The following is a 22,963-nucleotide window of genomic DNA, read 5'->3' on the forward strand; positions in this document are numbered from 1 at the left end:
ACGACCTTTAAGCCGCCTTTAAGTCACCTTTAAGCAAGTGCTTATAGGTCCTTAATGTCAAAACTTCTTTAAGCCACCTTTAAGCCACCTTTAAGCATCTTTAAGTGGCATTTACGCTCTCTTTACACTGCCTTTACACTGTCTTTAAGTTGCCTTTAAGTCAATATTGATCAAGCTGAACAATAAACACATATATTAAATGCAAAAGCTCTTTTATAGAGATGGAAGGGGGTCATCCGAGTGATAATATAATTTCCAAGGAAGGGGGGGGGGGTGTTCCAGGCGGTTTTAATCGTCGCTCCATTAAACACAGATCGCTATCATCAGCACCGCTCCGATGGACACATATTGCCGTTATAAAATTCTTTATAATTTTTGGGGGGTTTCAAAATTATTGTAGGGATGAGCGCAGTCTCTGTATCTTAATATGTGCATAAAACTAATTATAGTATGTTTGTTTCCTATTATAAATTAATCGGTGAAATCTCTCTCTCTCTCTCTCTCTCTCTCTCTCTCTCTCTCTCTCTCTCTCAGGTCATCCGGTTATTAAACAAAATAGAGATAATGAACCAAAAATGCATGATTTAATTTGTTAATCGGTTTAAGGTTTGTATTTTTTTTTCAATTTTCATTATTTCTAACTCTAGATCTGCTAGATACATGTTAAAGATGAAAAGACTCTCAACTGCCTCTGTTATATCGGGCAGGATATTACTGCTTTGTTTGTCTAGACATAGTTTTGTTCGTTTGTGTATATCTAATTAGAGTCTATTGTTTGTACAACTTAAGAAAACCCCTGGAACTAACACAGAATATACAAGATATACACAACAGTTGTGTCGTGTGCCCAGGTGCATGTTTGTGTATATCTAATTAAAGTCTATTGTTTGTTCAACTTAAGAAAACCCCTGGAACTAACACAGAATATACAAGATATACACAACAGGTGTGTCGTGTGCCCAGGTGCACGTCAGGGTTTCTAAAGGCGTTGAATTTTAGTATGTACGAGTATACGATAAGTCTAGTGAATAAAAGTTAATTTTCATTAATTTTGTAATTCATTTTCAAAGTATTATTTCCTAGCTCTGGGTTTCAAAGATGTTACGTCTACAAATTAACGATACATGTATGTAAGAGTAAAATATTGAGGCTAATTAATTAATGTACCGGTGATCATAAATAGGGGTTGATTATTTTAATATATGTATAAGGGTAAATATGTCAAATATACCCGGCCTGGCACATCATACAATTGTATGTACAAGTCATTTGCAATTTCCATATGCAGTAAATACGTCACTGGTAATTGGTAATTTTGTTTGTTATAGAATTGATAGTTTATAAATCATGTACATACAATTACATGTAAATATTTAAACATATTGGAACGGCGCCGCGATCATGAAAACCTGGAAATTGCGGGAAATTGAACAAATACCCTAATAGTATCAATGCATTTAATAAAAGAAATGATTTCATTTTCTTTCTTACATTTTTATAGCTATAAATAAGATGAACGTATATCTACTCGGTTTAAATTTATTAACTACATGTCAGAAAGCCTACTATAGTGAACCTAACGGTTTCCATTTAGGTATTTAATAATATATTTTTGTTCACTGAAGACCAAGTTCCGTATTTCATTCTAAATACATGCATGCATGTAATTTATAAATTAGATATAATTGATTGTTACAAACTGAATGGTTTGTCAAAATCTTTTCAAGTAAACACATTCAATACAGTGATTCAATATCCACTGATATATAGGATATAAAAACGTATGTAAGTTGCCGTGGCGCAGAGGATGTGTGGTGATGCTAGTAAACTAAGGGTCCCGGGTTCAATTCTCGCAGTGGCCGTTTTTTTTTTTTTTTTTTTTTTTTCTAGAACAAAAACCGTTTTAATACCTTTTCTTTCATAAAGTTAATACATTTTGTTGAAAATTAAGCACAACATTGAATTAAATTTTTTTTAATGGCTTAAAGGTGGCTTAAAGGTGGCTTAAAGGTAGCTTAAAGGTGGCTTAAAGAAGTTTGGACATTAAGGACCTATAATTTGTCCTTAAAGGTGGCTTAAAGGTGACTTAAAGATAGTCTTTAAGCTGCCTTTAAGCCATCTTTACGCTTTCTTTAAGCCGCCTTTAAGCAATACATATAGCTTAAAGGTAGCTTAATGGTGGCTTAAAGATCGTCTTTAAGCTACCTTTAAACACCTTTAAGCTATCTTTAAGGAGGACTTAAAGATGGTCATTCATCCTGTGCTACACAAATGAATTTTCAAATAAGATAGTTCAGGTTACTTTTAGTTCTCTATACGCCGAAATATAAATAAAGTATACACGTTTACCATATTATTATATTGACTCCAACACTTATCATCGAAAAATAACCTAAAACCTGTAATGTTGTACACTTCATTCCTTAGATTTAGCACAAGTCTCCTCTCTCTGTTCAGATTTCTCACATTAATTGTTTGCGGTTAAAAAGACAACAACACAAAGTGCTCCGCGTACTATTTTATTGTATAATATTGAGACTACAATGGTCATATGCGTGAGAAAATCTGCCACAGTCGGTGACGACGTTATTCTACAAAATACATTAGACATTTTCTTAAACTATATTATACATGCATTATTGTTGTTACACGTAAATGTCAATTACTAAACCCACTATTGTTTTATCAGTATAACTCTTTAATTCATCTATAAATTTCAATTTTCCACAATCGCAACTTCTCGGGCCTTTCCGACAAGCTCGGAAAAAACACATCGAATGTATTAACATCACCGGATGTAAGAATTTTATACAAAATGGAGTCACTTCCCATTAAAATTAGTATCGGCTAGACAGTCTTGTATGTCGCTTCTGTGTTATATTTTAATGGATATCGTTTACTTTAATGAAGAATAGCTCACATCTCAACAGATCGTAAAATGTGTTGTATTTATATCAAGTTTTATAAAATAAAAAAAAAGGAGGGGGGGGGGTTGTCATGGACGCCTAGTTAATACATTCGAGGTGTTTTTCCGAGCTTGCCGGAAAGGCCCGAGAAGTTGCGATTGCAATTTTCCATCGAGCACTGAACTTCCTGCCCCCCCCCCCTTCCAAAAAATAAATAAATCATGTAATCTTCAGATTTTTTTTTTATCTAAATGGTTTTATTGTAACATATAAAATATTATTGTCTGTCTTTCAGCGTTCCACACCAAACGATTTATTTAACCAACACCAAAGTAAAAGTCAACATATAATACACCAACAACTAACTAAGTAATGTGCACGCGGTAAAATAAAGATCCCAAAACCATGCAGTCTAGGTGGTCCGTTTATAACATAATTATAAAGGTTGGTCAAGCTTTTGATCGAATATGCTTCGTAATATTTTCAAACTTTTTTTGACTGTCCCGATGCATTTAACCATGAATCAACCAACAAAAACAACACAGTTTTTGGTATATTTTGATCAGGCTTGGGGTAATACTAAATGCATTGCATGTTTTCAAAGTAATGCTAGTAATGTGTAATGCCACAAACTTTTAAGTAATGGTAATGTATTGCATTACTTTCCAAAATCTAGAGTAATGCTGACATTACAAGGCATTGCTATGGATGTTCATTTTTTTAATTGTGATGAACTGAATATCTGAAATTATATTTGATAAAAAATTGTTTTAAAGAAGGAAAATAATTCTTGAGAAAATTTTTTTTTATTGTGCGATCAAAATAAAATAAAAAACCAATTCTTATATTGTCAATAATGAATGTAACTATCCGTAACAACACAATTTCATAACATTCAAGAGTGCTGTTATTAAGAATTTTATATCATTTGAAAAATTTACTCAAATTAGTTTTTGCATTCAATGAAAAATGTGTCAACAACACACAATGCCCCCAATATAACCTAAGTGTCAAAACAATCTATTGTTTAAAGAGGTGTTAACCCCCCACCCCCACCCCCTTCTCTTAATTGTGTTCCGTTAGAATAGAGAACAGACAAACATCCTTGAAAGCAAAAAAGAATGCACTGCTCAACCATGAATTCTGGAGGCTAAAAAATTACTCCCAGTATTTTAACATTATATATCCTATTTGAAAAAATAATCTCTCTCTCTCTCTCTCTCTCTCTCTCTCTCTCTCTCTCTCTCTCTCTTTCTCTCTCTCTCTCTCCCAATATCTATGTTGTATATTAAGTAAAATAGTTTGGACTGATGAAAAATACAAGATTCATGTATTTATCTATAATTGCTTCAACAATTATATCTTAGATTTTCAAATCCGACAGGATCCAGTTTAAAGATGAAACCTCTGAAAATTTGATGATCAAAAAGAGCAACTTACAGCAATCTTAAAAAGGTCATTAAATTTTTACCTGATAGTGAACATGAAACTGTAAATATGTTTAAGAGTGTTTTATATTATGCAGCATATGCAAAAACTCTTCATTCAGCTATTAAAATACTTTAAAAAAACACACAAAAACTTATTGACTTTTCACAAAGGAATGGTAATGGTAATGCATTATTTCAAGAGAATTAAGTAATGGTAATGGTAATTTACATGTAATGCCCAAATTCATGAATAATGGAAATGTAATGCAGTACTTCACAATGTAATTAATTCGCTCAAAGCCTGATTTTGATATTTACCGCCTGTATTATCAATACGAAAGATGCCATATCATATATATTTACGAACATGTTCACTATGGGCGCTTTCCATTAACGTTGCCTCGCCAGCGACGTAATCGGGAAACAGTGACGTTAATGGAACGGTTGGCAACGTCAAAATGATCCAACTATAGGTCGATTGCAGCTTAAAACTGATACTTTGCCTCGCCTCGTTAATGGAACGGTTGGCAACGTCACAATGATCCAACAATGACGATTGCAGCTTAAAACTGATCCTTATCTTAAAATTTGATCCAGAAATTTTGGCTAATTGCAGTTTTAATGTATTTCAATGTGGTAGGACAAATTGCAGTTTAAGAAACACTGGTTTTGTAGAACACGATAGCATCGACGCCATATTGTTTTCTAATCGGCAACGGTATATTGCGTTGCCACAAGGATGTTCCAGCAATCGGCAGCGATAATAAATAAATAATGTGTATGATTATCTAAGAGGCAATGTATTAACTTACAATATATTCTCTTTGGTCTGCTTGTTTACACGTGTACATGTTTGTGAAAATCTTTATCAAACTGATGATTTAATTACACAATATATGGTTTCCCTTAGATGTGTGCCTATCTGTTTTTGATAGAAGCTGAACAAATACATTATGTGAATACACGGTCTAATACTGTGAAATCATTAATATTCGTTGAGGCTCAACTTTGGGTTTTCATGTGTAGCCCTCTCCAAGGAATATATATCCTTAACGAAAACAAATTTTGCTGAAATTGAAAACTGAGGCATCCACGAATTTACATCCCCGCAAGTTAGCCCACAATCCACGAAGATTGCCCCCTACGAATAATATGTTTTACGGTGCTACCGTTCTGGCGAGCGCAGCAAGAATTATACACATACCTTGCATCATTGTCAACTTAAAGTTTTATTTAGGTATCAACGAACGTCAAAGAATTTTTGAGAGAGTATATTGCTCTACAATAAGTATGCCAAAGGTACTAATTTTAATGGTTATGATACATACAGCGCAACCCACTTCCCAGAGAGAGAGAGAGAGAGAGAGAGAGAGAGAGAGAGAGAGAGAGAGAGAGAGAGAGAGAGAGAGAGAGACCGGTACTTGTTTGTAGGTGTGTAATTTCCCACTTTTAAATTTAATGGTCTGACTATATCCCATATCTACATAAATTTTTTAACTGTTTATTTTTTTATTTTATTCCTTTTTGATTTATTTCAAAATGTCCTATTGTTTATTTCCTCCCTACTCATTCATGCACAATTAGCTTAAAAATGGATCGATATGACAGTAAAGTATGGCTCTTGCTAATATATATACATAAAATCTCTATATTAACAAAAATTAAAAACAAATCATACGTCAATGAGGCAGGTATCGCAGTCTGTACTGAAATAGCTAGTACACGCATTACAGATGTTTGATCCACCTCTAAATTTATCGCGGGAAATATAGCGCGAGTGCACTGTGACGTCATCCATGACTTTGTTCGTCTTTGTTTACGTTTTCTCGACTCATTACGGAGGTATGGAAGCATGTAACAAATCTTTTGAGTCTCGCCAAAGCATATGCGGTACTCAAAACGTGTCTTCAAACTTTAAGTCACTGTAAATTACGAGTTAAAAGTCGGCCATTTTTGGCATAGCACCACGGGTGAAAACATTAGAGAGCATTATGGGACGTAGACAAAAAATTTTGTTTGATGAACTGTAGGTTTAGCTCGTTCTTTTTCCCGCGCACACTGGTTCTTAGAGCTCGCTTCGCTCGCCGGCGCTGCGCGCCGGCGAGCTGCGCTCGCTATAAATGATTTTAATGGACTATGTGCGGTATGGTCAAATATCTGCCCCCGATTTCAACCAATTTTTAAATAGTATCGTATAAAAATGAAATCTTCACAAATCATTGTAAAGAGGATGCCTATAACTTTAATCTTGATTTTAGTCATCAATACTCACTCGCTGTTTATCTATGACGTCACCTAAATGACATAATTCCCGCAAATTTGCAAACAAATGAAGATATTCTCATTTTTGCTCTTTATTTTGCATTCGGAAGTATAGAGCGCAGGTCTGCTCAAGTGCGATTTTAACATATGTTTTTCTTCAGATAGTTAGACATATCATACTAAAAAATGGTACTTGAGCAAGCCTGCGCTCGATGTTTCCCAGTCGCAAAATCATCGGAAAACACCCATATTTTGCAACAAAACATCAATTTATCAAAATAATGCAATATTCATGACGTCATTTCTACATTATGACGTCACTGTGGTGATAACCTTTTACACCTTTATTTCCAATATGATTTTGACTATCTTTCACCTTATTTTAAAGCTCTTTCTAGAACTTTGATTTTGGGGGGCAAAAATTGCATAAAACCGCACTTAGTCCTTTGACGTTCTCTGGAGAGGGCTCCATTAAACAATAAACATCAAAAAAGATAAATCGTTTCAGTAACCTGGTATGGACCCGTTGTTTTCACGTGACCGATATCAATCAATCATAATTGATTAATTTATCATGAATGACTTGTAATGCTTAAAAATCTAATTTGTACATTTTAAAGGGAAGGGGCAATACTTTTTTTCACAAAGAAGGGGAGTTTGAGGTCTTTTTCAGTGAATCTATTTGCTAGTTTTCATAAACTTTAATTTTCAGGAAATAGCCCGCAACCCCAACTCCCCCTCCTTCCATCTGTCCTTTCTGATATATTTCATTTTATCAAATAAAATATACAAAATGACTAGAAACAAGTAGTCATGTTGTATATTTTATTTGATAAAATGAAATATATTAGAAAGGACTCATCTCCTCTCGCCAAGATCTGCGAATGACTTTGTTCGAGGTGCCTCACTTTACGAGACGTATGTTGATACATTTTTTTCATTACAGTATCACTCGCTCACTCAAACTTGGTTCAATGTTTAATCATTTGCATTATTTAGCTAAATGATTTTCATCTCACCAAAAAACCCCAACTCACTGAATGCAATATCAAACGAGTCCAAACCTTATATTATCAGACGATACAAGAATTGAGATTGCGTTTGGTTTTATTTAATACTCTTTTGATGATGACATAGATACATTGATGATTGTGAACATCATTTTATGATGTTCATTGTGTGATGCTACACTTGTAATGATCATAATGTCATGATAATGCGTATGTTGATTGACATAATGTTGATGATCATGTTAACATGATAAAACTCATAATGACGAACATGATAATAGCACATTCCTGTAAGAACTAAAATACATGTAAGACTATTATTATTTTCTATCATTGTAAATCAGATTATCATCTCTGCTTAAACTATATAAGGTATATACATACTAAATGAAAATTCTATGCCCTGTAAAAAGTTTAAAAGATTGAATAAAGTTGAGCTGCAAAAAAAAAACCCAACTAACAATACATATAAAAACACAATAAGGAAGAAAAGCATTACCCGTGCATAGTATGCATGAGGGAAGGGTTACCATATTCCATGAAATATGTATAATAACAGAACATGTAAACCAGTGCAAAACACACTTACAAACTGGGAAAACTAAATCATAAGATCATGTTCGAAAGCTGCATAATCATGTGGGTTTCTGGAATATTCAATCAAAAAACATATTACCTCTTATTATATCAAACGAACTAAAATTACTTGTGTACAACATTTTTTATAAAAAGTATCAAATGTATCAAAGTATTGTATGCAAAAAAAGTAAAAACAAAAAAACTTAAATAATTTAAAAAAAACATTCAGGTTTTACATGTAAGGTTTTTAGTCCAAGCAATGATCACACATACAACATACAAACCAGTGAAGTTAAAGTAATGATAATATGAATTACGCCGTGATACTTCCGGTTGGAAGCGGAAGTTAATTGCGGTGATCGTAGAGTAACAGGCGTACGACCAAAGCTGCGCACACGCCCACTTTTAGACCTGTTTTAAAAAAAAAATTGTTGGATGTAAATCGTGTTCAACATATATATATTGATAGCATAAATAATCAAAAGCTTTCCAGGATAAAATATTAAATGATTTTAGAAAATTTTGTTGATTTTTTCACAAGTTGATTTTAATAATTACGATTTCACCTGTACCGTTCTGTTAATCCGTATTTTATGACAAAAGATATCGAATATGTTAATAAAATACACAGTCTTTTACAAATTTCAAGGAAATTCATTATAGAAACCATTACTAAACTTTTTTTGTTGTTAACTATAAAAGCCATTTTTGTTTGCAATTTTGCATTTTAAGGCACCGTTAAACTAAAACCGTGTTGTAAAGATACTTACGTAGTCCTCAATTCTATATCTGTTCCCGGCAAAATTTTGGTATCGGAAGTGACGTCACGCCAATTAGACCTCCCCTTTTCCGTATACTGAATATTTAAACCGGGAAGCGCGGTGTTGACCTCTACTTTGAGATTATTCAGCCTGTTTATAAAATTTGATTATTATAAGGCTATTAAAAAAAAAATGAAAATATGTAAAAATGAAGAGTTGATCAGAGTTGTGTGTGAATTGCTGAGGCATTGCATCTTGGAATCCGCCACTGAGTCTTAATTCTGTTAAAACGATATGCATTTATTGCCAGAAGAACCTTTGTGGCAACGCACTTTGAACAAATTACGCACTTTAAAAAAAAATTTCAAAGCGGTTTTATTTGGTACCAAGTTAACTCATTTAAAAATATAAAATTTTACTAATTCCCTTATAACATAAAGTTTGAAGAAGATATCCCATAACAACACAATCAGTCATTTACTGAGAGAGAGAGAGAGAGAGAGAGAGAGAGAGAGAGAGAGAGAGAGAGAGAGAGAGAGAGAGAGAGAGAGAGGTATGTGGCGGATAACGACTGACCTTCCTCCAGGCTTAGGAACGTTGTACTTGATTCCCATTTTTTCCAGTCGATCCAACTCTTTATTCACCAATGCTTTAGCAAACGAGGTCCACTCCTCATTGGTTTGGGCAACCCTCTGACTCTTATTTTCCTCGTCCTCCCACGCTGACCTGTGCCACGCCCTCTCCGCCAGGGCAATCAGGCGAGGGAACACCATTTCCTGCAGCTGGTCTGTCGTCCGAACTGTCTCTGTCCAAATATGTCCTTGCATGCCTTTTGAATAAATGATTAGAACATATCTTATATGCATATAAAAAGATTACAAACAAATTCTAACAACTAACAGATTCGATGATTCTTCTCCTTCTCTTTGGGAAATATTGACAAGGTTGGTTATAAAGTGCCATGTTTTAAATTTTGAATTCACTGGATGGGTGTAAATACAAAATTTACAACATGACAGAAGCAAAGTTTGTATGCATAGAGCTTAGCATACAAAATTATTATTATTCTTAATTTGAATCTTTGAAATTTTAAGACATGTAATAACTTAAATCAGGAAGAATACATCGCATATTTTTAAACAAGATTCAACTAAATATGATAAGATTACCTGTTCAAAAGAATAAAGAATTCAGGTGTAAAAAGAAATATTAGATTTATGCTGAAAATCCCATATAGCAGTGATATATGATAGAAAGAACCATTTTACCAATAATATTCTCCGGCCTTTCCAACTGTAGGCACGTTCCGTTGTTTGTACATATCTGATCATGTGTTAATGGTTGTCCGTTTCCCGCAATATCGGCGTTTTTGTATATATCACTAGGTACATAGCCGAAGACCTTCCGAGTGTCAGTGAACCGAGTCGCCCAGTAGAATCCACGCTCTTCCGGATCCGGTTCGTAAGGATGGTCAAAATAGAGGTGGGTGGCATGACCGAGCACCACCTGCAATAAAAACGCATTTTCAAAACGTTATATGTACATGTAATCAATTACGTCTCACGCAAATTTAATGGGCAAAGATGCGAAATTCACTCTCAATTGTGAATTTCATCTGAAAAAAAAACAAACAAACATGTTGCGCTACATGTAGATCATGGGAGATAATCCAAATAATATGTACTTGATTCGAAATATCATGTTAGAATTTGATATTTTCTAGGTATAACGAAATCTTTAAGACTTGGTGTTATTTAATGTGAATATCAATGTTTAAGTGTCAAGTAAAATTGACGTGAGGCAAAATTGCATATGCAATTCAGACAAATAATGCGTTAAAGGGTGTGCCTGAAACTGTGAGCCATACTGTAATCTGTGTATCCTTGTACTTACCATATAGCCAGCATTAGCCAAACTTTAATATGTGTATCCCCGTCCTTACCTTATATTCATCATTAGCCAAACTTTAGTCTGTGTATCCCCATCCTTATCTTATATTCAGCATTAGCCAAACTTTAGTCTGTGTATCCCCATCCTTATCTTATATTCAGCATTAGCCAAACTTTAGTCTGTGTATCCGCATCCTTATCTTATATTCAGCATTAGCCAAACTTTAGTCTGTGTATCCCCATCCTAACATGATAGTCAGCATTAGCCAAACTTAAGTCTATGTACACCCGTCCTTACCATATAGCCAGAATTAGCAAAACTTTAGTCTGCCTATCCCAATCCTGGCTATATAGTCAGCATTAGCCAAACTTTAGTCTGCGTATCCCTGTACTTACTTTATAGCGAGCATTAGCCAAACTTTAGTCTGTGTATCCCCGTCCTTACCTTATATTCATCATTGGCCAGACTTAAGTCTGTGTATCCCCGCCCTTACCTCATAGCCAGCATTAGCCATACTTTAGTCTGTGTAATCCCATCCTTACCCTATAGCCAGCATTTTACCTTATATCCAGCATTAGCCAGTTTATACGCCTTGTCTCCTTGGCCCCACTCCCAGACGTTCTCCCAATTATAGGCGATCACATCTCTAAAATATTCCAATGTTTAAATTAAGAATCAATGTATATCTATTATAGACAAAACAATTTATTTCTTAGTGCTCGAAATTCCATCATTTTCTCTTGGAACAGTGCTAAATCAAACATTTGAACCTGACAAAAAAGCATTTGAATTTTGAGTAAAATAACTGTTGTTTTTTTTAAACTAATTCATGTACCTTATCTTAAAGTTAAATACATAGAAATGTTTAAATACATAGCCTTTTTTGTCTCAGGTGAAATTCACGTGAAACAAGCCTTGTGTGGATTTCACGTAAAGTTTCATTAAAATAAAGTTAACATGAAGTTCATTTTTTAGTGCAACAATTCACGTGGATTTTTTCATGTGAATTCCCTATGAAATAAACGTTAAAATCACGTGGGTGACAATAGCATGTGTAGCAATGTATTGTTTTTGCTTGTTAAGACAAAAGGTCTTTAAGTTCATTACCTTTGACCAGGGAACTCGGATCGATTAAATGGAGTCAGTCCTTCCTTCAACCCATCGCCCCAGGCCGCTACAACCAGCGCCTCGCCATTTGTTAACTGGGTCATTAAATGGGCGAAATACTTCTTTAATTCACCCACATCCTTTAATGCTGAGTTTGCCACATAGGTCTGACATTCTGGTGAGTCCTTCCACGCTCCAGCTATCTCGTCACCTGATTAACAGAAATAGTGTTTTACAAATTAAAAATAAAAATTGCTACAAAGGTTTCCATTTGAATGTTGTGATATAAACAGTTAAATCACGGAGAGTTTACGGAAAGTACGGATATGTTATACGTACATGGGAGAAATATCAGAACTAAGAATACTACATGTATTATCAACGAATCGTGTAGCGTAAAAAATCTTTTTTTTTTCATAAAATCAAATCTGCAAACCCGTTTGAGAGTCACTGTTACAAATTTGGTATATACCTCCAAAATGGTACACCTTCAATGGCTGTATATCTGCATGCATCTTCTTAATAGCCCGTATGATGTAACGTATGAAGACTTTGGAGGAGTCCATACAGATGTTGATGGCATTGTCCGTAAACATCTGAACAGACAGATACTGAGTTTTGTCAGCGAAGTCAGTCAAGAGAAATTCACGAGCAGCAGTTTCATTCCCATAATTCATGTACTTCCTGTATCTAGCCTCCATGGCTTTGATGCCTGCGCGGCAGTGACCGGGCATATCGATTTCCGGTATGACTTCAATATGGCGAGCGTTCGCATATCTCAGGATTTCTTTGTAGTCTTCGACCGTGTAGAACCCACAGCCAAGTTTACAGCCATTGGACCCTGAGCCTAACTGTGGGAGAAGGCATTCTTCTTCCATTGGGTCGTGACATCGGTTCGATCCCACCTAAAGAGAACACAACTGATATAATATATACATATTTCTTTTTTCATTTAAAAATTGTTTTTGCTTATCCTTAAATCGTTAATGATAATATTACAATGTATGGCGTGTATATCATGGACCTCACAATTAATAGTCAAGTCGATGTTTATTCAAGAAGACAACATTTTGTCGATAGATGACTTTTTCTGAAAAGTGAACATTTTAACAGTGAGCTACAACTACTTCTCTGAAAACATAAATTCAAAGCCAAGGTTGCCACACAGTTTTGGTGCCCAACAATTCAAAAGAATAATAATAAGACAGCGTATACTTTTAGAGCCGTTTCAACAAGAGATAGGACTTTGGGCAGTACGTGATAAACTCCGATTTGATGAAGGCGGGGTCTACACATGGATAACTGTACAAACACTGGCTAATAAATATGCATACACTGAATGCAATGACACTCGTCTGACTTTATCCAGTGATGTATATTTCGCTGAAACAGCGTCAGGTTCACGAAGCAGAGCAACAGTTTTGACAGTCTATGAATATTAATGGGGATCTCTGTTTGACCGCTTGTTTTGATGGGCAAACTAGATAATAACTTCCCGCCGAAAGTTCAAATTCTTCTTAAAACGGTTCTATTCTAAGTGTGCTCACCTCTGTTAGTTCAGGAAGTCCGGGAATCTCTAGTCTCCAGCCTTCGTCCTCCGTCAAATGAAAATGAAACTTATTCAACTTATACATGGCCATCGCGTCGAGAATTTTCAAGATTTCCTCTTTAGTGTGGAAGTTTCTCCCGACATCAACATGCATTCCTCTGTATTGAAAACGAGGCTGGTCTCTGATGTCACCGACGGGTAAAGCTTTGTTAGTGGTGAATAAGCTACGTAGACTTTGGTAGGCGTAGAATACCCCGCAAGGTTTCCTTACAGTAATAGCGATATTGGTTGGGTTGATACTGATTATGTATGCTTCGTCCTGTGTTTCCTGGTTATTGAGGACAGTCATGCTATTGTCCGTGATTATTTCTATGTATTTTGAAGCTGGTTTCGCGGCTGCCACTTGTATTGTCAGCAAATCTGAAGAAGAACGTTAAAACTTATTTAACTAGTTATATCTGTTTCAGATATCATATATTGTAATAATAGCACATAAAAACTGTGAACGGTTTAACTTTGCGGTAGAAAATATATTTGCCTGTGAATTTGCACACGTGTACGATTATGTCAAGGTCACATTAACGTCGATATTTACTTCGTATCGTCGGCTGAAGAAACATGATTGCCCGACACCGGTATCGTAAGACGCAGAGCGGTCCCATTACTGTGAAATCATTAAAATTATTAAAATTCGTGGTGGCTCAATTTTCGTGGTATTCGTGGGTAGCCCTCCCCCTCGAATTTAAATCCTCAACGAAAACAAATTTATAAAGAGTTATCTGTGTTACTGAAACAGTAACCGACCCATCCACGAAATTACACCCCCTCAAAATAGCAAAAAAGTCATGATCCACGAAAATTGGCCTCCACGAATTTAAATGATTCCACAGTAATTTCTAGTAACACCAATATCTTCAAAAGTTTGAATATTTATTAGTCGGTGAATCGTCTCTTTATCTTAAATCGTTGAGCTACAGTTTGATTTTTATAGTTGGTCGAAAACATAAACAATTTTTCAATTACTGAATACCCACTTATATTTACATTCGACTGTGTTTTTCCATTGAATTCCGTGATGTTTAAATGCCTCTAAATGCAACACCTATTCACTGCGTATGAATTTACGAGTAATTTACATAAGTAGTTCTCAAACAGTGATTTCTATGTAATCGGTTAAAAAATGTATTTCATGAATGTTGTCAAAACATCATGTTTTATAATTATTCAACAAAAAGTTGACTTTATTGTTAAAAGCAACATTTCAAGAGTTATTTATCATGGATTATATTTTCATGCTCGTCGATCTCATCTCAACAATCTATGTGAAAACCAGTTTAAACCGGTTTTACAAAACAGCTGTTCTTGCTGTTACTTATTCACTCCCTCCGTGATCTGCACTTTATATCGATTTATATAAGTAAACAATTGATTTCTTCAGTAAGGGAATGTAAATATAAGCATTAAATGATTTATTTTTGACGTCGTCGTGTCAATAACTGCCGTCAGGTGAGCAGACAAATTATCATAACGCGCTAACGCGCGTTATTCAATTTGTCTGCTCACCTGACGGCAGTTATTGACACGACGACGTCAAAAATAAATCATTCAATGCTATAGTAAACCACGTTGGCATTGCTTTAATTCTTAGACGAAGAAGGTCTGCAGCATGGCGTCGTTGCCTGGCTGTTGATTATCGATCGATAGACGGTAGAAGTTTAACGTAATCCGTATACGGTCGATCGTTCTTCAACCCATCTTAAAGACCAGTCGACCCTAGGTCTATTTTCGGCCGTCAATCGATGTTTGTTGGCCGACATTTAAGAAACAAATCCAAATGCCTAAATGTCGACTGACCGATGACAGACATAAAAACTGTCGGCCTATGGTCGGACTATGTTCGAGTGTTGCTCGATAGACACATTCCCCGACTGTTTCAACAAGAAATCGGCCACTGCCGGAAAACAATTATAACCTTACCCGACGGACATACAATTGGTCGGCCGAGGAAAAAAGAGGTCGATAACGGCCGAGACAAAGGCCGATGAAATGGCAACTGTTGCCCGATAAATTCCATGTTTGCTTCATACGCCGTTAACTGCTGGTGATTTCTGGTCACGTGACTAGGGTTTTACGGTACTTTTTTTTCGTTTAATCATATAGCCCGAAATATTAACTTCTTATTTGTCCAGCAGTAATTAAATCAAACTAGTACCAAAGATATAAAGACCAAATTTGACTTAAAAGAGAGATGTTTCTAATAATTGTTCAGGTATGTATCCAGCATTTGTTTATGTTTTTTTAAATCAACGACTAATGGATAAAAATCGCTTACCAGAAATCAACTGAATTTCACTAATATAGTCCGTCAAATTTACAATCACCCAAGATGAGTCAATGGTCACGGATTGCGATTGCAGTAAATTTTCGACAGGAGTTGGTATTATCCGTTTCTCGGGCATCCCGGAAACCGTCATCGCCTGATTTCTATCGAACCTTTCTTCCGCTGTAAATGGCTTCCACCCATCAGTAGGATATCGAATGTACTGTTCCCGTCTAACAAAGGACGCTACATAATTCAAATCCTCGCCTTCGGTAAAAGTAAGATTTTTCGGTCTCATTGCGTCTGCCGCGACATACCAGTTTGGCATGGAGTCAGTAATGGCGGATTGCCAATACTTGCAGATGATCGTGCAAGACAGACCCCTCTTTTGATTGAGACGGAAATAGTCCGTCGGCGTCAGTTTGAACAGACTTCCGCTTACGTGATGTACAGTCATGTTGCATTCTGGGAGTAAATATCCAGACGGGTAAGGATAGTCATTAGGTTGGATAAGTCGGATAGAGTTAAAATATATCTCCCAGTTTCCATAAGACAGGTCCCTCTCTCCTTTGTTGTATAGAGATATTCTTGCGCTGAAGTTTTGCCACTCGTTGATTAGGTTACTTATCACCTCATATCTCGTCTCGACATTTTCGGAAATGTAATCTACTAGACGCTGCTCCGATATTGGCGCAGGTTCATCTTCAAAAAATAAATTAACACATTTTGAGTGAAGATGCTTTTTTTATAGTCATTAAATACCAAAGGAAAGAAAGAAGTTGTGTGATTGATGAACATACCTGGGTAAAACTTGATTGTTCTACTACATCTGGTTTCGTCTAAAAGACTGTAGTTCGAAAAAAAAAATAACAGAAAAGAAACATTCATTAGCTTCACAAAAATCTGTGAAATGACTGAAACCGTGATTTTCAAAAGGCTTTTTCGAAACTATAAATTGGTGGCATAGTGACCGCAACATTCATAAAATTTACCAAAATGAAGCAAACTGTGAATTAACTTAATCAACAAAGACACAATTAGGCAATATTACCAAGATCGCACGAGGAAAGGTTGCTTGTCTCGGAGAAACCACTCATGCGGGATATCAAACAACGTGACACCGTCATCCCTGCTGTATTGCACCGAATGTCCTGGAAATTCCGTGTTTACTCTGAGGTATCCGTTCTCAACGCTTTAAAAAAGAGAAAAAGAAAATTTTATTAAACTAGATACAATCTCGTTACGAGTAACGAGTATGTCTTCTGTTTGATTTCTTTTAAATGATACGATGAACCAGACCCCCCCCCCCCCCCCACACACACACACACACTTTCAATGAATGAATAAAATCTGTAATTACGACATAAATGGGTGTGACATTGAGTTTTACCAGACATATATTGTTACGATCAAAAACTTACTAGCTTTAATAATGTATCACAAAATCTCTATCGTTTTTGTTACTTGTATAAGACTTTACGACTCTTGCACCCTAAATAATGGGACTAGCCCATTTTTCTTGATTTTATGCCTCTTAACCCGTTTCCTCGTTAATTTCAAGTCTGTTGACCATCACCAATGATTTTCAATCACATTTTTTATTTGAAAAATAAATCTATAATGAGCAAATTGCAAGATGTGTGTGGTTTTTTTTTTACAGCAGCTGTCAATGACAACATGATCTCAGCAGGTCACGAAAATTAACTATCTTGAAGCTAGTACTGACTCCCGTTTGAACAAGTTATTACATGTAGTTGGTTTGATGATTATTCTAATACACTTTCTCCGCATCAGTTTTAACTGATATTAGTTGGTTGGATGATGCAGACATACATTTTTTTGTATTTTGTAATGTTTTATTAAGGGTTTGCTTGATTGTCTGTTTGTTTGTGACTTTTAAATTAAAAAAAAAAAAACCACGATTATGATAATGTTACAATTACCTTTTAACGTATTCAGTATACAACGCAAGCGATATGAAAGAAAAGCTAAATGTAGAAACCCAAGAAAACATTTCTAGAACGACTTACATAGCACCGGGTGGTGCCATCCTGTAGTTAATTCCTAACTGTCTTAGTCTCTTGAACTCTTTATGACCGACTGTGTTTGCGAACGACTCCCAATCTTCTAGCGCTGCCACACCTCTTCCGGGTTGCTCCATATCTTCCCATGATGCTTTGTGCCACGCTCGTTCAGCCAAGGAAAGAATTCTTGGGAAGACCATTGAGACAAATATTTCTGACGTCATAAATGTTTCTCCCCATGCTTGACCCTGGAGACCTAGAATACGGATTTTAAAAAAAAATCAATTTGATTTTTTAAGTTAAGGTTGTTTGGTTTTTTTCATTTTCTTAATTGTTTTTGTCCAAGTATTGTTTTTCTAATTCATACTGTAGAATTTTTTTAAAGAGAAACTTGTTTTGTCTGTGTCTTCTTTTTTATTTTTTGTGAGAATATTATTTGTCTTAAAACATAGAATGTCTCACATACCAATAATGTTGTTTTTGTTTACTAAGGGAGGACAATTCTCCATATTTTCCTCACACGCTTCTGATTTTGTGAGCTGCTCTACCGATCTTTTCTCTGCGATGTTGTCATAAAGTCTATCTGGCAGGAAGTGAAAAGCTTTCATGGCGTCGGTAAAGCGAGTAGCCCAATAGAGGCCAGGCTCCTCGGGATCGGGTTCTTGTGGTTGATCGAAAAACAGATGCGTGGCATGGGAAAGAACCACCTTAAGTAATTTTAAAAAAAATATATAGATAAAACATATTCTTATATTTTTTCTTTCTTACAGACTTAATATTTTTTCTAGAATTGTTTTTATATCAAATACCAACGAATACTAAACTCAGTTACAAAGAATCATCATTAAACAGGTTTTGCACAGTTCCGCTATGGAGGAAAGAATAATGATTACGCTCTACGGGAACTATTCCTCTTTTCAGTAATAAGAACAGTCCCGCAAATGCAGTATTTTCTAGATGTATTTCAAAACATTAAAACATCTGACTTAAATAAAAACATTACCGTAATAAAACAAGAGGAGAAATGAAAAAAGTGTCGAAATCCCGTATCTGCGGTATTTTTTTTTTTTTACTGGAAAGAGGATTTGTTCCGTTTAGCGTTACATACCTCTATAGGAGAAACGTGCCCAAGCTCAATAAAGAAATACTTTAATAAAAACATATTCTAGTAAAAAAAAATTATATATTGACCTATTTTTTTAATTCTAGATTTTATTTTTCAATCCTAAAACTCAAGTCCCGATTAAATACAAAAAAAATATATTAATATCAAACAAGTCCCTATCATTTTTCTGTTATGTTAATCATATATTTCCCCCAACATTCTATATTCCAGTTACTCTTAGCCAAGCGGCAGCTTTCATTTTTTTTTTCTTCGAATCTTTCATTGTTAGGTAAAGAGCTGACAACATGGCATATTTCTAGATTCTTGCGGGGTATCTGAAGTTCTGTAGCAGCTGTACTTAAACATTTGAGTTGAAAGACTGTCTAACCCGAATTTCCTGTGTTTCTACATTAAATAGTTCTGTAACCATAGTGCCAAAAACAACTGCCACAATCTCGGTTACTATTATTTATTATAAGGTGCCGTTTAATAGATTCAATATTTAATTTGACTTTACTTACCTTTTTTACAATACTTTATTCTTTTAAGCAAATAATTAGTTATTGGTTCAAAGTTACCGATATCACCTAATTAGTTTGAGTGTTATAAAGATGGGTGATTAATGGATTTAATATTTGAAAAAATGTTATAAACTAAGCCCCCCCCCCTTTTAAAAAAACGTGTTTTAAAACAGTACATTTACAAGCCTTAGGGCATTGTGTCCACAAGAACTGGTCATTGCTTTGAAAATTCGTTTCATTATATTTCAAATGATATCATACCTTATACATACCTTATATCCACTGTTCGCTAAGCCGTATGCTCGTCTTCCAGCACCCCATTTCCAAATGTTCTGCCATGCGTTTCCGTACACTGCAGAATTAGGTAACTCTGTCCGTTCAAAAGGCACCCCTCCTTCTTGTAGTAAACCGTCTTCCCAGCCAGCCAGATCTAGTCCTAGTCTGTTGGTTATATTGGACACACGTAAGACGAAGTACTCCTTCAATTCGTGTGTCGTATTGTAAAAGTGATTATCCTTCGTAAACTGCTGACACTTTGTTGAATTGACCAACGCTAATTCGGGCACTTCGTCTCCACCAAAGTGGAAGAACTTGAGAGTTTGGTGTCCCTCGTACATTTTCTTGATCTCCGAGATCACTTTCTCCACGAACGCGTATGTGGTTTCGATACAAGGATTTATTGCATTGTCATCGAACATCTGCACTGACTGGTATTCACTGGTATCATCCGGGTCCACAAGTCTGTATTGATTTGCGCGTGTTGGGTCGCTTGTCTCGTAATTCTTGTATCTTACTTCCATGGATTTGATCGCAGCGCGAGAATGACCTGGTATGTCTACTTCCGGTTTGACGTCGATAAAACGTTTTGATGCTTCGTCTAAAATTTCCTGGAAATCTGCGACTGTGAAAAAGCCGGAACCGGAGGTTGTTTGGTCGCCGCCCGATCCGAGCTGGGGAACTAAACACTTTGTCTCATCAGGATTGTGGCATCTTTTACTTCCAATCTACGTGAAATTTTTACAGTTTAATCTCCAAGTTTATTCTTGACATCTTCAAAAAATTATACCAGTAATTATTAAAAATAAAAATAAACGAATAACATCAACCCCATAAAAATCTTATAAGGCGATGCTAATTATTGATAAAAGAAAAAATTCCCGGAAGTCACAGTTCAGATATTTTTTTTCATAGAACGGAACACTTCTACAGAGATAAAGTCAAACACAAAATTTAATGAAAAGACATTTCACATATCAAGTATTTGCAAAGTTTGAGAAGAAATGCAACTGCGTAATAATGAAGCTGTAGAAAATATGCAAAATTGGATGTTATACCTCTGTTAATTCTGGAATACCAGGAATTTCTAATCGCCAGCCTTCATCATCAGTAAGATGTAGATGAAGTTTGTTCATCTTATACATCAACATAGCTTCCATCAGTCTCAGTAGATCCTCTTTTGTTCGAAAGTTCCTTGATACATCAACATGCATGCCTCTGTGTTCAAACCGAGGCTCGTCTTCAATTCTAACATCCAGGACACTGTCGTTGTCAGGCAATCCCGACACTAAGCTTAGAAGTGATTGGATGCCGTGATAAATAGCGACGGGAGATTGGCCAATCACAGTGACCGTCTCTTTGGTTGAGTCGGTGTAGAGATGATAAAGACCTTTGTTTATACCAAGAGAAGAATTCATCCATACCCTTATGCCGTTTTGTTCTTGAATCTGCGTAACATCATTGTTGATTGTATAAGATAACCCAAGCTTCTATACAATAAAAACCATTTGATGTATTTAAATAAAAATGAATACTAATTATTGACTGTAAAGTATAGTTCCTTCCACATGACTGGTAACATACGATGTATTGATATGACGCCATCATTGTATAATTACAAAAGTAGTATAATTACATCGTACGTCACTGGCCAATATGGTTTTATTTAAATAATCATCATTATATTCCTTTAGCTATTTAAATTTTCTCACCAAAATTTTAGCATACATGTACGTTAAGGAAGCAACTTCAACATTATCAAAATCTGTATCATAAATCTTGACAGTAATTCATAATAACTAGAGTTATCAACCTTATGCAAAAGATATGTACCATAAAGAAACAATGAACCCCTTCACAGTTTACAGGACATATTGGCAGTAATTGTTGCAATATGACGTAACGTCATTTGTGTCACAATCAATAGATTTATTCATTCTTACTATTTTCCTATAGGGTACCTCTGATTTTTATTCTATGTTCATATCCTTTTTGGTGCCTCAATTTTATCAATTTAGGTATTGGTCAATATTGGACTATACTCGGACTGTTCTATTTGTTTACTATGATGCTATAAATACCCATGGTTTTGGTCAGTTAGCCGGGGTCCATTAGCACGCACTGCAGTAGTAACACGATGTATAGCTAAGTGTATTCTTTACGGTAACCATCTCCATTAGGGGTAAGTTCGTTTTTCCTTATACTTTAGTCTTGTTTGTAATATTTAAGACTTTAGGTAACTGTTCTTATACGTGTTCGATAGTATTTTCGTGTTAACGTTTTACATACTTGTTTATTTACCGTAGAGTTATGGTGCGTTTGTGTGACAAGCGTGGTTTGCTAGTTTATTTGTGAGTTTCTATTTCGTAGTCTTATACGGCGTTATTGGTCATACATTGACTGTTTTGTGATGTTAAGGGGTCTTATACACTTAACTTTATTGCATGTTAAGAGGTCTTATACGCTTAACTGTGACTGTGTTTGATACGTTAAGAGGTCTGATACACTTAACGATTTTTCACAGCGAGTATTGTTCGGTGTGATTGCGGTAATTAGGTAAATAAGTATATTATGAAAGTGAAACGTTTAATTGAAAATATTGTTATTTATATATAATTAAAAGGTTCCAGCAAGGCTCCAGCAATGTCCCAGTGATGATTCGGCCATAGTCACCAGTGTTCCGGTATTGAACATCTTACCACCCGTGTAACCTCCTTCGAGTATTCACTTACTACGCTGGAAGCCGGTGGACGGAAGCCGTCATCTTAGGACGTGGTACCGAAGGAGGACACATTGGAGGAACACTGGAGGGACACTGCTGTCCAATATACCACCATAGGACATTGACGAATCAGATATTAGAAACATTTTTTTTTTGTTAATATTTTGTGTGTGTGTGAATGTGTATATTTGTAAATTTATTGATTTTATATATAGATAAAGATTGTAAATACCTATTGTTGTTCTCATTGCTTGACTGGTTAGACACACGACGGCTGTCGTGACAATTTGCTTTATCTATTTCTTTTATTGTCTACCTACTAAAACATAGGTAAAGGAAACAATCTGTCCTGCAAAAGAGCAGTAAATTAGTTACCGTGAAGGGTGGTCAATGTGTACAACTATATGTTTCCAAAAAAAAAATTGTTAAACCTTACCTTTCAAAAGTAAACAGCCTTGGTTTGCATCTTGGGTGCACACAACATTCTTATTCTTTATGTTG

The 22,963-nt window shown here is 35.4% G+C and overlaps 2 protein-coding genes and 1 long non-coding RNA gene across 4 annotated transcripts in view; 1 reads left to right on the plus strand and 2 right to left on the minus strand.

Moving 5' to 3' along the window:
* Positions 1-2,505: 2,505 nt before the first annotated feature.
* The window catches only part of LOC105339984 (uncharacterized), a 311,465-nt gene continuing 291,007 nt past the window's right edge, over positions 2,506-22,963 (minus strand). The window contains exons 18-19 of one of the 2 annotated variants that reach the window (XM_066087550.1): positions 8,198-8,255; positions 2,506-2,591 (exon numbers count right to left, since the gene is read on the minus strand). In XM_066087550.1, the coding sequence (XP_065943622.1) occupies positions 8,244-8,255 (12 nt within the window). In that variant the 3' untranslated portion in view covers positions 2,506-2,591; positions 8,198-8,243. Of the gene's footprint in view, positions 2,592-7,687; positions 8,256-22,963 lie in introns of those variants that run through there. The other variant, XM_066087542.1, reaches the window with a different exon arrangement.
* Positions 7,688-21,207, minus strand: LOC136276213 (beta-hexosaminidase-like). Its single transcript, XM_066087554.1, has 15 exons — positions 20,799-21,207; positions 19,737-20,468; positions 18,305-18,545; positions 17,845-18,094; positions 16,866-17,006; positions 16,615-16,661; positions 15,827-16,516; positions 13,493-13,914; positions 12,418-12,850; positions 11,946-12,156; positions 11,400-11,484; positions 10,217-10,454; positions 9,525-9,777; positions 8,958-9,098; positions 7,688-8,598 (listed from the first exon to the last, which is right to left on the minus strand). The coding sequence occupies exons 1-15, from the start codon at positions 21,156-21,158 to the stop codon at positions 8,451-8,453; spliced, it is 4,392 nt and encodes a 1,463-aa protein (XP_065943626.1). The 5' UTR covers positions 21,159-21,207; the 3' UTR covers positions 7,688-8,450.
* Positions 21,653-22,694, plus strand: LOC136275577 (uncharacterized). Its single transcript, XR_010714171.1, has 2 exons — positions 21,653-21,922; positions 22,364-22,694. It is a non-coding gene; the product is annotated as an uncharacterized lncRNA (long non-coding RNA).

The sequence above is a fragment of the Magallana gigas genome, chromosome 1, assembly GCF_963853765.1.
Source record: "Magallana gigas chromosome 1, xbMagGiga1.1, whole genome shotgun sequence".
Lineage (NCBI taxonomy): Eukaryota > Metazoa > Mollusca > Bivalvia > Ostreida > Ostreidae > Magallana > Magallana gigas.

Bases quoted from the DNA above. Each gene is read 5' to 3' on its own strand.
- LOC136276213 (XM_066087554.1), bottom strand. From the start codon at position 21,158: ATGAATTCTTCTCTTGGTATAAACAAAGGTCTTTATCATCTCTACACC. The intron at 16,517-16,614 runs GTATGTTCATCA...TATTTTTTGAAG, and splicing joins AACAATCAAGTTTTACCCAG to ATGAACCTGCGCCAATATCG. The intron at 12,851-13,492 runs GTGAGCACACTT...TGTTCTCTTTAG, and splicing joins GACTTCCTGAACTAACAGAG to GTGGGATCGAACCGATGTCA.